Genomic DNA, 15,368 nt, shown 5'->3' with positions numbered 1-15,368 from the left:
GGTGGTGTTGGTGTGTAGGTGAACAGGGTGAGTTTAAAATGAAGGTCACCGGTGATTTTTTATTTCACCTTTTCTCTCTTTCTCCCTCTTTTTACGCAGAGGACTTCCCGGAGCTATTTTGCTTTTGCTCTCTTGCGCTTCTCCAACATAGTGCCCGATTTTGGGCGCGAATTTCTGATATATGCATGCGCAAGCGCATGGACCAAGTATGTTGGGGACGTGGAAAAAATTTTCCCGTAATTTTTTTTTATAAAGAGAATTTTAAACCAACTATCATTAAATAATTATCAATTTAATCTGATTCAAGAGGCATCCGAGAAGAAAATGCGTTAAAAAAATATGCAACATATATGAGAGCGAAGATACCCTTTGTAGCTCTCTCTCTCTCTCTTTGACGATGCACAGATGATCGTTTTGCGCGCGCATCCTTTTCGTCAGGTGTCAGCAGGCGCAAAAACACACACACCTTGACGAAGCCATGAAGGGCTCTGTGCTCTTTCCCTTTTCCCATCCGGCTTGAACGTTCACCCACATATTGGTGTGTGCGGTGTGTCACACACTCATCCGTTCAGCTGAGACTGCGCTCGCGACAGATGCACTTTTGGCGCGAAAATGCATCTCATTGTGATGGAAAATTTGTTAAACAGTATCGTATTACCCGTTATTCATGTGCAGTTTTTTTTCTGTTTCCTTAGCTTACCTGTGGATTGGTGTAGAATGGTTTGTGGTTTATTTAAGCTGCGACATAACGCTGCTGGCTGGTTACTGTTTCACGTACGGAAGGAGACACATTTACGTACTGCTGCCTTCTCTCCTGTTTGTTACAGTTTTGTTTGCTTGTTTCATTGTAGTTTTTGTCAATCATTTGCCTGTTTGTCTAGTTTTTTTATGCTTTCCTGCTTTCTTTCTCTCTATATCTTTTTTTTTCTTATACACAGCCCACGGATGTTTGGCGGTATTGCACTCTTTTGGTGGCGCGCACGTCTTTTGCACTGCGAACGAGCGAACTTCGCGGAACACTGGTGTGTGAATGGTGACGGACGGGCTCGCTTTTAGTGTGCCTCACGGGAAAATTAGTCCAAGACTCTGGGAGCCACTGTATCAGGGGCCTGGGGGGGGGGGTGGGTTTTCACTGGTGATGGTGGCGATGGTGCAGCCCGGCCGCAGCTGACGCGCTGGCCGAGGAGGCCACACTGCGGCAGGCGTACGTATCGAACTCGTACCGCTTGATGGCGCGCTGCCGTTCGGCTTTGTCACTTTCGTCGCATATCCGCTTGGTGTCGATCGGATCGGGCCGGGTATCGAACAGGCACCGCTTGGCGGAGGGACGCATCTTACTGAAGGCGGAGGAGCCGTTCGAGGAGGGACTGATGCGGCCACCACCGATGCCACCCGCACGCCCGTTACCACCGCCGCCCACACCGTGTGTAAGGCTGCCGCTGCCACTAATGCCACCACCGACACCGCCAGAGGAAGCCGCCGCCGGTTGGGGCAACACGTTCGGGTGTTTCACATTTACGATGGTCATCGTTTTTTGTCGTGTGGTGTGGGAATGGGAAGTTCACTTGGCACACTCTGGAAGCGGGCATGCACTCACAGCCAAGCAAAGTGACGTTTTATTTTTTGAAATCGGTGGGTTTATGCCACTTCTATAAGCTCTTGGCGAGATTTCACAGCACCCACTGTACACCTTCGCTTTGTACTTTGATTCACAAACCAATTTCACTATCGTATCTACACGGCACGGAAGAACGCCTTCACCTTATTTCCTACATCAATAACACACATATATATATATTTATAACACACAACGCGTTGCTCTTTCGGTGGGATTTGGGTAGATTGAGCTGGCACACTTTTAATGAGTAATGAGGTAAGCTTGCCCTTTCTGCTTCTTGTGCACCACACACCACACGGCGACTTCACATATTTCCTGTCGCGCTGCCGACTATTTTCTATCGTTAATCGGCGAAGTTTCACCGTTGCGGCGTGATCTTGCCGTTTGGAAGCTGTACGCGCATACCTTTCACGGAGAGAAATAGACACGATCGACGACACGCATTCACTTGCGTGCGCGGGGTACGCCCATTCGCGAAGAAAACGATCGACGATTGAAAGATGTCGCTGGACTTTGCCCTATGCTACTGTCCATCGGTACGCGCCTGGATGGGAATGTTCTTTTTTTTTTTTTGGAAAAAAAAAGAAACTGATCTTTGGTTCTTTTGGACTTCTTCAAGATCGCCGGTCCCGTGGGTAATCGCGACACGCTGGACAACGTTTGCAACACGCAGCCACACCTCCAACACAGCACCGAATTAAATCAGCATTTAAATCACCTTTTCTTCTGCGTAAAACACCCCTGCTACGGATTCACGGATGCTTTCTCTTTAGTTGGAATTATTTTCAACACTTTGACGCGCGCGCTCGCGGTATTTGGCGGAATACGATGTGAGCGTTCGGTTGTAGGTGGGTGTAAATATTTCTCGCGGAACAGCCTTCGAGCGGAGCGCGCACACGACACGTCCGTTCGACTTGAGAGTTGATCGTGTTGTGAGCGACGGTGCTGGCCAGCACGCTGCACGCAACCGTCGAATACGATTTTACGTGATATGCTCGCTGAAGGCCAGGCATGGCAAACTCGAATGTGGTTGAGAAAAAAATCACTTTACGTCTTGAAATAATGCTTAATTCTAATTTACAATATTATTTTAACTTCACTTAAACTTAACAAGAGTTAAACGAAAATGAAAAAAAAATGGAAATTTAACATAATACAATGAATTATTGTTATCTTATTAATAATTTGCTAGAGTTCATTATTTCAATTTACGAAATAATTCCATTAGCTTAATGATTATTTTGCCATAAAAAGTAGCTTAAAATCAAACGAGGAAAAGAATATCATGAAATGCGAGCATTTTATCACTTTGGTTTGACATGCCTGCATTATGCTGTGCTATGCTTCGGGAAGCGATGGTCTCTCACACACTCGCAAAATGTCAGGGTAAAGCAACTGAATCATTAAATGATAAGTTTGTAGGATGAAGATGTACTCTCAGACAAGCTTTGTTTGGTTTTTTCCTTTACTTCGTGCACGTTCCCAACAAATGCTTATCCACGGATTTGAACACAGCATAACTAGTCGAAGTTGTGATTAATTCTTCCTATTATTCCGTTTAGTCTATTATTCTGATTGTCCATCTTACGCGTGAAAGCATGCCGACGAAATGAATATTTTATTTTCAACTCTACTCTCCTGTAGTTTGGTAAGATTTCTGGGCATATTTCTGTTCTATTCTAAAACATAATTTTGGATGGATGGTCAACGGATAATTTAGATATTTTTTTTAAATTGTGTAATCCAATAACAATAATCAAGAAAATGAAGATTTGAATATTCTAGATGGATAAGATTTTGAAAATTATTGTACATTGTACTTTGAAGTGGTTCTGAATGTTATGCAAGTTTTAAGTAAGTTATGGTTATTTACAATCTTTTCCGAAGTCACGCGACTCTCGAGTTACGCGATTTTGAGATAGGCGAATATTAAAATTAGGACCTGTCCTGAAAGTTTATGTGTTTTTTTTATATATTTTTATGTTTATTTTTTATGTGTATTTGTGTTTATTTTTAATTGATCCAGGAATGGCATAAATAATGCATCAAGATAAGTGAAATTCTCTAGCATCCATTATTTGAATAATTTCGTATTTCGAGAATTGTAATAAAAGTTTTGAATAACTGATTAGTGTAATGCAAAACATATCGTAAGTTAGCGTAAAATCGCATCAATAGAACCTTTTGAAAATAACAAATGTAATCACCAATCACTAAAAACGTACAATAAAACAAAACAACACCATAAAAGGGGGGAAACATTAAAAACTGAGCTGTGTTCGGTCAATATCTGACGTCACCGAAGGCATGACCTCGAAACAGAATTCACGTGCCCCGCTTGCGACAGGAAAGGCCATCGACGCCACGTTGTTACAGCTCAACCGTCTCCGTCTGACCACTGACATCAACGACCTTGGGAGTTGTTTTTGTCCTTTGGCTTCCACCGTTCCAACCGTTTGACATTGTTTGTGGTATATCCGCTGCATGCTGTCATCTCAGGCTGGGGACAAGCTTTTGATGGTCGGTTCGCAATGCGAGGACGGCTCTTGGGGGAAGCACGTTGTTCTAGCCTCATTTACATTGCTGGAACGGTCCAAGCGCCCAAATGAGAAAGTTTAGCGTGTTCATTACAATTGTACCGTCTTTTGAATGACCGTTGCAAGATGTATTGTATGCTCCGGTACGGTCGTGAGCAGTCAGACACGGAACGAATGAATTATGCCGAACGGAGTTCTGGTGGAGTTCATCTTGAAGCGTGCGATCCTTGCGTGCGTACGGGTCGCTTACCTCGGAAAGAAAGAGGAGCGAAATTTCAAACACCACCAGCAGCTTTCTTTCTAACGCTCCGGGGTCATAGGCGACGCAAACCGTCTGTCTATCAAAATATCCTTGCCTTTTTTTTTGCTCGTTACTTCCAAGCAGAGCCTGCAGTAGTGCGCAAGTGCGCTCGTGGCGTTAGTTTACAGGAGAAATGTGTGTGAAGCTTTCCCGTGGTAGTGACGACGATTTGTGGAGCAAAGCGCGAGAAAGCAGGCGAGCTTACGACGTGCAAGCAGCGAGAGTGGTGAATCTGTCGATACGGTTTGGAAACGGCACCAGTTCGACCCTCGCGGAAGCAGCACTGAACGGAAAATCAAGATACTGGTGACACGTGCTTAACGACGACCGGAACGCACCCACGAAGTGGCTCTTGGGTTCGGCAAATTGTCTTGCAATAATAGTCATGTTCGTCGGAATTTGCACTACATTTAGCACGGTGCATTGCTGTGGCAAAAGCATGGATTGATGTAAAAAGGCTTGTAGCTTTCATTTAAACGCAGAACGGCCTACTGTTCAGGGTTGTTAAGGGAAATTAAGTCATAATTCGTTTTTCTTCGTGAATTTTCTCATTGAATTTGAAAGTGATGTTAGGTTTTTAAATGGAATAGTGTCCTTAATCCCTTTTTTATTTGTCCAATTACTTCCAATTAGTCAGTTTTGTAACTAATTTCGATAAAGAATTTTCGTACTTTAACTACTATTTTTCATCATAATTAAATAAGTGGATAGCTGAATGGAAATACTTCATTGTACTGTTTTAAAATGATTTAACAGAGTCAAATATTTGTTTTATAAATTAAAGCAGTCCTTTTGATTCATTTTATTGTTTTTACAGTTCATTAATTTTTCAAACAAACTTTTTGTACGTTTAAATAATGCTAGTACCGAAATTCGAGTCAATGTTTGCATTCAAATCAATTGATATCGCATCAGTCACATGGTGTTATGAACTGTTGTTATTTAATCGCATATAAATGTCCTTTAATATCCTCGTGCCGGTTCATTTCCCATCGGCCGAGTGCTCCGCCGAACCGGATGAACCGACCGAGTCCGTTGATTGTCAGCTCGCGCTTCGTTATCCTTGCTCGTGTGGTAGTGTATCGGGCCAACCGTATCCCGACCAGCGAGCTCTGCCAGTTGCAGTACAGCGACCGTACCGAACGGAAGTCGGCCATCGGTGCCCGCCAGTGCGAGAACAGTGCGCAACGGCACCACATCCGGGTTTCCGCAATACAAAGAAAAAAAAAAGCATCCCTCAGCATCACCAGCTGCTGCTGGCTGCGCTGAGCTTGCGTGCAGGTGTAGTGTGATTAGTCCTAGCTGTGTGTGTGTGTGAGTGGCCGGGTGCGTGTGTTTGGTTACGGGATGTGTTGTTGTTCTAATTTTCACCGGTGGCACACTTTTACAAATTCCCTTAGCCGTGCCGCGGAGTGAACGGTGCGCACGCTTTCCAGTAACTGTGTCACATTGAGACGGCATGCTGAATAGAGGAAAGTGGAAAAGAGACCGCCCGATAGCCTTTCGTGCGGAAATCATGTGGCTATCCCGAATCGTTATCCCAGGCTGCATTCTCCCGTAGGCAGCACTAGGTCAACCACACCAAAGCAGCCAAAAAGGGCTTTGTGGCGGGGTAGCTTCGTCCAGACGCTGATAACGTCAGCATACTGCACAGGACACGCTCGTAACGATAGTGGGGTGTAGTAGTTGTATCGTGCAAGTGTACCGTGTCGGGTTGGAAATGAATCCCAAACCATCCATGGATAAAACCTTCTGCCGAATCTTGCAAGTAGCGCTGGTGCTAAGCATACAATCGTCCTGCTGTTCCGGTAGATAAACGAGTACGGTCGGTGAAGATCCCTAAAATCAGCTCGCTTCTAACGAGGAAGGAAGAAATAGTACCTATTTTAGTAGCATATTTAGAGGCCTTTGTTCAACATTACGTTCACTTGTTTCTATACAGGAAGGAGGTGTACAAATCTTAACTGCATCTAGTGTATTGATGGTGTCCGTTTAGCGATTTTGAAACCATCGTTCGGTCGTTTGGAAAGTGTGACAGTTTGGTGCAGAATACTATCATCAAACACTGCTTTTATGGTGTCAGTACAATGCACAATGTTTGCCCGTTAGCCTAAACAGGGACAATTTTCCCTTCTTCAACCAATGCCGGGTGTTGCTGATGTAAGTTCCGTGTAGGTGTCTGTAGGATATAACTTTTTTCTTTATTCATTTCGTTCCGTACTTCTTTTGATTTAAATTCTCCTCCTTTACTACTACCCCTGATCCGCCACTGCCTCGAATCTTCTCACCCCCATGCGTAATATCCCTTGCTGATTTGTCTGATGTCGGGGTCGAGAGTGTTGTTTATTGTACGATGAGTTGCTTTTCCTTCCTATCTTCTTTTTTGCTTCGATTTCCAACCAGACCCAGACAGCCTGAAAATCTCGTAGCAGCGCCAGGCATTCGGTACGTGGCCGTGGTGATGCGGGTGGCGCGGGCACCGGCGAGGTGTCTGTTTTCATTAGACTTTATGAGTCCGTGGGTATCCCGGTGCGAAGTTTGGGTGAAATCAAAAAAGCAAAGTTGGCCGTTGCTTTTGGGGGAGGGTGTGCAAATACTCGAAGGGTGCTCGGGTATGTTTTAGGCAGTTTTGGAGCGTGATGCTTCCGGTTACGCTGGCTGATCAATTGTCTGATAACGGAAGCAACGGTTTGGCTGCTGCAGCGAAGTCTACCGTGGTGGGTGGAGTGCGTGAGTGTGTGTTTCTGGTGTCTTTTTCCGACCTTTTTGGGGCAACCGTGTGACCTTTGATCGGTAGTATGTTTAATAGTTGAACAGCATGAAAACGCTGTCGGTCTGTAGAAAGTTGCAGCCGTATTCGGGCGAAAGGGTCTGCTAGTTTCGGGTGTCGGGAATATTGCTAGCGTTGATAAACGTTCAATGAATAAGCAATGCGAGATAACAGCAATCTTGCGCAATGCATTAGACAAGCAGTGTGGTTCGGGTACTAGGGAAGAGCAGGAAACTTTAATGGCATCCTTTATCTACGTTTCATGTGAATTGTTTGATTAAATAGGTTTAGTATTCCAAAGAGTCTGCCCAGAAAAGAAGCTGCATGGCTTAATACATAGCATTGAAAATCAACTAAAGCCATCCCCTAATCATCCCCTAAACGCATCAACATGCAGAACGATAAGCCCGGCTCATCTTATAGCACACTAACCCACCAACTAGTCTTTGGCAGTTGTTTGTTCGCTCCACGCAAGGTGTGATATATTTAGCTCACTGGCTAAGTATAACACACTTGCTACGCTTCACCTGCCGTCTAGCCTAAAGGATCGATCGATTGATTTTACAACAACAACCCTTTGCCCCGTTTTTGCATTCGCTTCGACCCGAACTGCCCCAAAAGCAAAAGGGAGTTTCAATACCGCCACCCACTGTGTGCGCGAGGCACCCACGTGTGCGGTACAATTCTCAGAGAGTTTTCTAATTAGTTCGCCAATGGATGGATTGGCCACATCGGGGCAACAATCGTACCGTCCACTACGGTCGCTACACGGACCCCTGCACGGGATCGGTCGGTTCTTCGCAGACGTGAAGCCTACTTTGCCGTGTGGTGGCTAAGCAGTGGAAAGGTGCCATAGATCCATCCTACTTGGATCGAAGGTTTTTGATGAAGTGCCGGGCCGATTTCCATCTGCCCCGATATCGGGCGCTTGTTTTCCCATCAATCTCTCTCTCCCCGGCTGCTGCAGCGTGTGCACTGACGCGTGTTTATTGAGGTCAGCCAGAGGATGCATTGCAGCTTGTTAATGCACTCTCGACTCGGTTCTGGGTACGCTGGAGTGGCACTCCGAACCGATCGAAAGTTGTGCCGCGTGTGCTAAGAACCGTGTGTTCCTGTTCGCCTCAAGCATGGCACTTGTGAGGTTCAAAGTAGCAGCGAACAATGTGCAACAATACCGAAGGTGCTGGAAAAACAAACGCTCTCACCTGCGCTTTCACAGCACTGGTGGAAGTTGGGCTTCTGTATGGTGTGCGAAGTTTATTGAAATTGATGAACCGTAAAAGGATTACGGTGAATGAAGCTTCGGGTTATGTAACATATCTTGGACGATAGGGAGGTTGGAGTTCGAAGGGATAGTTTTTTATCACTATGTCAGCACTTTAACTGGTCCATCATAGTAGTTGTTCTAGTAACAATATAATTTATTATATTATCAACCTAGATATTAGCTTTTAGACATTATATTTCCAGTCAGAACTAAAACAACAGCTAAAACAATATTACATTGGCCTTACAAAAGAATTTACTAACTTTTTTCCCGTGAACTCAAACAAAACTAGTTGAAATAATGACCAGCAAGTATCAAAAACCTAATCAGCGTTTGAAAACATTTTCTTAATTGGAATTATCAGAAAACAAAAAATACATCAAACAAAGTTTGCGAAATGATAAAAGTTTGTGTGACACCAAATGTTTGACAAATTAATAATTAATCCTGTGGTTGTGTGTAGCTCGTTTTGGCCGAAACTTTGACTTTCCGACTAGAAATGAACATTATACACTTTTGCTTGAATAAAAAAAAGAAATAACCCCCCACCGTGCAAATGCCGAATAAATGTGGCATGTGGTGTTGTGCGCAAAAAACAAGAAGCTAAAATTGCCCAACTCTCTGACCAGTGCCGGAAAAAGCCGGAAAGCCAGCCCAATCGATCTTCCGTGCTTGGTGGAGCTGCCGCCATTCGCTCGAGTACCGATCCACGCCATGGGGTGCAAAAGTTTTGTTTCTAGCTTCCTGGTTGCGGCTGGATGCTTCTCGTGACTCGATACAGTCGGTGGTTTTGCCTGTGAAGGCGAATCTATCGAGCCATTCGAACCCTGTTCATAGTCACCTAATGCTTTAGTGAACCACTCGCTGGCAAAAATCGATACTGCACATGCAGCAGATGCACAGCGTTCTGCACAGGGCAGGGTTAGGCGATGGTTGGAGGATGAGCAAACCGAAGGGGCTTTACAACTGATGGGCTACGGAAATGCATTGGTAAAAGCTGTGAGTGCATCCGTCGAATTCAGTAGCAGTAAAAGCAGGGCATTGCAGCACACAACGGCAGGGGTTTGATAGTACGGTGCACGTGTATTAGTTTTATGCTCGTATGTGTCGTTCCGTACGCCATGATAGGCAATTGCAATTTTCGTGGTTACGTAAAAGCAACAAACAGCACGACATTGAATGGTGTGACTGGTGGGCGCAGTTTTTTTTCCTCCCATTGCTGCTTCGCAATTACCCATTCATGTCATCGTTTTCTGTTCGATGGACTCATTACATCAAGCTTTTCGGGGGGGCTTTTTAATCAGCTCTCCCATTGTAGGGAACGCTATTCAGCTTCATTATTTGCTTTTATGTTTTTTTTTGTGTGCGTGTTTAGCTCGGTCAAATTAATTTACGACCTCTATGAAACCATAATTAGATTGCATACACACTTCACAAACGTACGGAGCTGCCATAGACACATAAGTGGAAACGATTCGCTATCAAAGAGGTGTTAAGTAGTACCACCGTTGTGGTGTGTTTAGTGCTGACGTTCAATACGGCTACGGACGGTAATTGGTGCTGGATCGATTTGGTACATTGAGCAGATGATTATTTATTGACGAATCGGTTTGAAGGTTTACATTATACGTTTCGACCGACGGTGAGCGTTTATTGAAATTAATTTCAGATGTTTACTCATAGTATTATATTATTATACATTCAAGTATTTTCCTGTGTGCGTTTTGACGAGTTTAACCTTCTCCTCTGCTAGCTTGCAATGTGAGCTGAATTTTACCAACAAAATAGCTGAACTGCTTAATCATAACTGAAAATCAAAAGTCACGATGAGAATCTAACAATTTTGCTTATGTCCTGAACTAACTGAATGTATCACTGTTCACGTTCATCTTGCAAACTCTCCCTAGGGAAACTGAGCTGCTCGGTTGGTATGCAATGTTCAAACACTAACTTTCCCGTTGGTGGAGAAAAATTTCTTCGAAAACTACCAGTTTTCGAATGTATAGTACCAGGAGAGCATCCATGGAAAAGGTAGCGCCTGGTAATTTTGCCCGCCTAAAGGTATGCAATGTTTAAACACTAACTTTGCATACAAACCAGCTGTTTTCAGATTTCCGATACCAGTAGAGCATGTTTTAAGAGGTAACACCTGGTACCAGGCGAGCAAGCACACATCACGCGCTTCCGGGTAGTTGCAATCCCAAGATGTTGCATGTAATATGTTGCATGCCAGATGTTGCGCAACATATGTTGCGCGACATATGTTGCAAGCCAGATGTGGTGCAACATATGTTGCGCAACATGTGTTGTGCAACATGTGTTGTGCAACATGCTGGTAGTCGGCTAGTACCAGGTGCTACCTCTTGAAAAACATGCTCTCCTGGTATCGCAAATCTGAAAACAGCTGGTTTGTATGGAAAGTTAGTGCATAAACATTGCATACCTTACGTTGCAGTATCAGGTGCTACCTCTTCCGTGGATGCTCTCCTGGTATCGGAAATTTGAAAACAGCTGGTTTGTATGCAAAGTTGGTGTGTAAACATTGTGTACCTTTCGGCGGTTTTCGAACAAAATTGCTGTACTAGGTGCTACCTCTTCCGTGGATGCTTTCCTGGTACTATACATTCGAAAACTGGTAGTTTTCGAAGAAATTTTTCTCGGGAAAGTAGATTTTTAAACATTGCATACCTTTAGGCGGTTTTCGAGCAAAATTGCTTTCCTCTTCCGTGGATGCTTTCCTGGTATCGGGAACCTGAAAACAGCTGGTTTTTGTATGGAATTTCGTACCAGCCGACGGAAAGTTTGAGCGAGATGAAGGATACTTTCCGTTTCAACCATCTTCCTTACACTAGCGATCGCTCTCACGGGTTTGATAGTATGCAATGCAATAGTGATGGGCAAATTTATTCCACACTGCAGGTGTCACCTCTTGAAAAACATGCTCTACTGGTGTCGGAAATCTGAAAAGCCACGAGAGTTGACAAAATACTGACAAATTTGTCAAGCGACAAAATCAGCTTTTCAACTGCGTAAAACCACATGATCAAAGCAGCTTTCGACAGTTGTTACCAAAAAAATAACTGATTTCATATTTTTATTTGTTGTGTAAATTCTATAAGATTTGAGGAATAATGATAAAATATAAGCTATTGTTCAAAATCAAGCTTATGTACTTTAAATGCAATACAAAATATAATTTTCTGAAAAATAAAATATGAACATAATGTCTTAATTAGCAAGCGGTGCAAAATTTTGCCAGAATTTTGTCAGGATTTTGTCACCTTTTTGTCGTGGATTTTCTACACAGTGAGGTTTGACAAAAGCTCACAAATAGTGACAAAAGCTCCGTTTTGACAAATTTGTTAGCTCAAATTTGCTCTCGTGGCCCTGCAACTATAAAACCTCTCAGCAGCAACTGCCGTTGTTCGCATAAACTACCAGGCGCCTCCATTCGTATGGGGTTTTAGAAAAGATTTTGTTTTCATCTAGTAAACTATTTTTAGATGTTTTAAGGTGTTTTATTGAATTGGTTTAGACTGCAAAAGGTTTTTTGCATTTTCTTTAAATTGCAGTATATGTATGTGATAAATGGATGTTCGTATTAGCTCCGTAGCTTAGGAATTGGAACTACAGCAAAAATAGTAATAATTTTCATCCCAAAACTCAACGCACATGATAATTGACGAGCTTTGTTTTAATGTTTTTTTACCCAGGGCTCTTCTGGCAATAATTGTCGTGGTACAGCTGTGCACATGTATTCCATCAAAATTATTTTCATTATGGATTTATTAATGGATTATACATGCTGCATGATGGACTTACGTTCTATATCAGGTGTAGTTTTTTGCACAATGCACAATAAATGGAATATGTACACAACAATGTAATGCCAACTATCTATAGAGATATCTATAAATAGCCTGCAGACTCATCAAATCAATTGGATATTTTGTTGGGCCATTTCACAATAAACCTTTTTCCACCTGTTCATCGTTTCTTCTGTTTCAATGACAGTTAGCTGTGTCTGTCGGCTGGTCAATTAGCTGCTTCAGAAGCATCTTCAGCTTACCAGCAAAAAGTTTCCCCGTTCACCTGAAGAGCTGTTTAAACGCCACTCAAAACGGTTCGGCTGTCAACCTCAGAACATTCCTGCCGGTAAGTGGGTTAAGAGGTTTTTTTTTGTCGTTTAAAGCATTACTAATTAATGACACACTTTTTCTGCCGTACCTGAAGCATCATTTGGCCCAGAGCTGTGTAACCTTTCGATGGGCTTTGCGAGCCGATTCAAAGAAGCGGTTGAATTGGCCTTGCACACCGAGCTTCCGAAAAAGAGTTTCCTAACCGCTGAAGCTGTAAAATGACCCTCGATACTCGTTTAACTTTAACGCCTCTCCAAACACAAGATGTGACGCTGCAATGTGACTCGAGTTTGTGGCGCTGGTGTTGGTGTCGACGGTGTTAACACTCATGAATATTTGGATGAGTTGGTTAGCATGACTAATTAATGGATTTCGGCTGTGATTGGGTTCGGTTGTGTTTAACGATTGTCTTGGGATGTTGAAAGGCGCGCTTCGCAATGAAAAGAAGCTTTGGAAAAGCAGTTTACAAGGTAAAAAACATCCCCGAACAAACCGTTTAAATATTAACCTGATGAATACATAACCGTGCTGATACCGTAGCAAACCTTTTTTTTTTTTTTGCTGGCAATATTATTTCATCGAAAGACGCTTACCGAGAACCTTAAATTTAATCTGATAAACCAAAAATATTTGAATGAAAAATGCAAACGTTATGCAAATTGCTGTAGTAATTCGTTCGAATCCCAGTGTAGTTCCCATTCCCAGAACCCATTCGGACACAGTGAAACGAGCAAAAGCAGAAGGTGTTTTCGGAAAAAAATGAATAACACTATTCACTGCCGTAACAGGGTATAGGCAAGACTTATGAAAGGAAAGCTTTTTCGAACGGCAGAAGAAAAAACGACTATGCTTAGATTAAACTGGGGCAACTGTGCTGACTGGAAATGGCATGGAAATGAACATAAGTGAAATTGAAAATGGTTCAGTGGTCTGCAAATTGTGCAGCAAAGTGCATCACCATCCTTTTCCTCTTGCACATACTAGGAAGGATGGGTACTCTGGGAAACTTTCCCACAGCCAATAATGAAGCTAAGGGCTATGAGCAACAAAAAAAAGCAATTGAATTTGTATTGCTTGGCTCTGGCCAGAGAGGGTGGCCATAAGTAGTGGACGTTAGTTGCAGCAGGATTGTTTCGTTCTGAAAGAATTATTTATTGAACGTAAATAGTGCCTAGTGCAAACTGTGAATCGAAACTGTGAGATAAACATTATTTTCTATGTGAACTGACGATTTCAAACACTTTACACAACAAGAAGTATTTTTTTTTGTTTTGCTCTCTTAAACAATTATTGCTAACATCTCGTCAAATATATACTCTATCAAAGAACGTCAAACGTTCCATCCAGTTAATTTTTGATTTGCAAAATTTCCATGTTTTGGCATGCGGAAACAACTCGGAAGCAAACCGATTAACATCGTAATGCTTGTTAAAGCTCGCCGTGTTCGTGTGATTTGTAAGTGTCTGTGCGCTTCCATCACGAACCCATTGTTGACTACTTCTACAGGCATTTGCCATCAACGCCCACAACGGTGGTGCATTTTCGTTCATCTGCCGTTGTTTTCTGTCGAAAATATTGAGCACTGACGACACTGCTGAAGTTCGAGTACGCTTTCGCGCTTGGAAAAATCATCAACGAGCTGAGACTGTCCGTAGGTGGGGGTATCAAGTTTTCCATCAACAGAGCATTATTTATCTGCCCGCGGCAACGACTGACAAGAAATCCATGATAAGAAAAGGAAGGAAAGTGAATGCAGGAGATAAGCAGCAGGAGTGTACGAAAGCACGGTGGAATACGCACTCGCGAAAAATCCTGTCACCAAAATTGATTCCATCGCGATGGCTTTGGGCGACGGTATCGTTAAGGAAAACTCCCTTTTCGATAGCGTATTACGAACCGCTTTCCGACCAGTTTCGGTTCGATTTGCAGCGCTTCTTTCCGGCGAGCGGTGCGGAATTGAACATGGTTGAAATTGCAAGTTGTTAGTGTAGTTGTGTACGATGTAAAGTCTCGGATGCTGAATTCATGCTGAACCCTTCTTTTGATAAGCTCAATAAGCTGCCATCCGTTTGCAAGTTGAACAGAACAGTTTCGTTCATACGTAAAAAGGTGCAGCATTGCCGATTTACTGGTGAAATTTTCAAATATTTTACTCAATTTATTATTATTAAACGATCAGCTATCGTTCCAGCTAGTCTAATATGTCGAACTGATGTTATATTAATTACCCTTTTACACTAATTTTGTCATGAAAAGAGCATTATTTAACGATATTATTATAAATATTATAAATAACGTTGATGTACAGCTAGCGAAAGGGATTTTAGTTTCTATTCCATTCATCTTGAATAGGTCTTCTGAAAACACTCCAACGAAATCCAACAATGCGCTTCGTTAATCAAACATTTTATCTTTATTTGCCACTCTAACAAGTCACATTTGGGCAATAAAAGTACAAACATGCAGTACGATATCTTTAAGCAAAAAAAAAAACGCAAACTTCCCCATACGCATGAAATGGTTGGTTAGGGAGTCTTTAGCCTTGAGTGCAAAGTTGCCACTTTGGTTCATTGTGTGGTGGGAAGGGCCTGGTGGGAAATAATAAAACATAATCAAAACTGACAAAGTGTTTGCCGCTGGATGGGGAAAGGTTTTGTGAGCAGCTTTTTTTTTGAAACGAACTAGTGAAGAAAGTTACACACAGCTGAAGCAGCATGCAGCAAACTGCATGATTGG

General features: G+C 42.8%; 1 protein-coding gene across 1 annotated transcript; it reads right to left on the bottom strand.

Moving 5' to 3' along the window:
• Positions 1-447: 447 nt before the first annotated feature.
• Positions 448-2,123, bottom strand: LOC128297366 (WAS/WASL-interacting protein family member 1-like). Its single transcript, XM_053032995.1, has one exon. The coding sequence runs from the start codon at positions 1,526-1,528 to the stop codon at positions 1,130-1,132; it is 399 nt and encodes a 132-aa protein (XP_052888955.1). The 5' UTR covers positions 1,529-2,123; the 3' UTR covers positions 448-1,129.
• Between the last annotated feature and the right edge of the window lie 13,245 nt (positions 2,124-15,368).

Source organism: Anopheles moucheti, chromosome 2 (assembly GCF_943734755.1).
Source record: "Anopheles moucheti chromosome 2, idAnoMoucSN_F20_07, whole genome shotgun sequence".
Classification (NCBI taxonomy): domain Eukaryota; kingdom Metazoa; phylum Arthropoda; class Insecta; order Diptera; family Culicidae; genus Anopheles; species Anopheles moucheti.
Note: the sequence above shows the minus strand (reverse complement) of the source record. Positions and strands in the feature narration are given on the sequence as shown.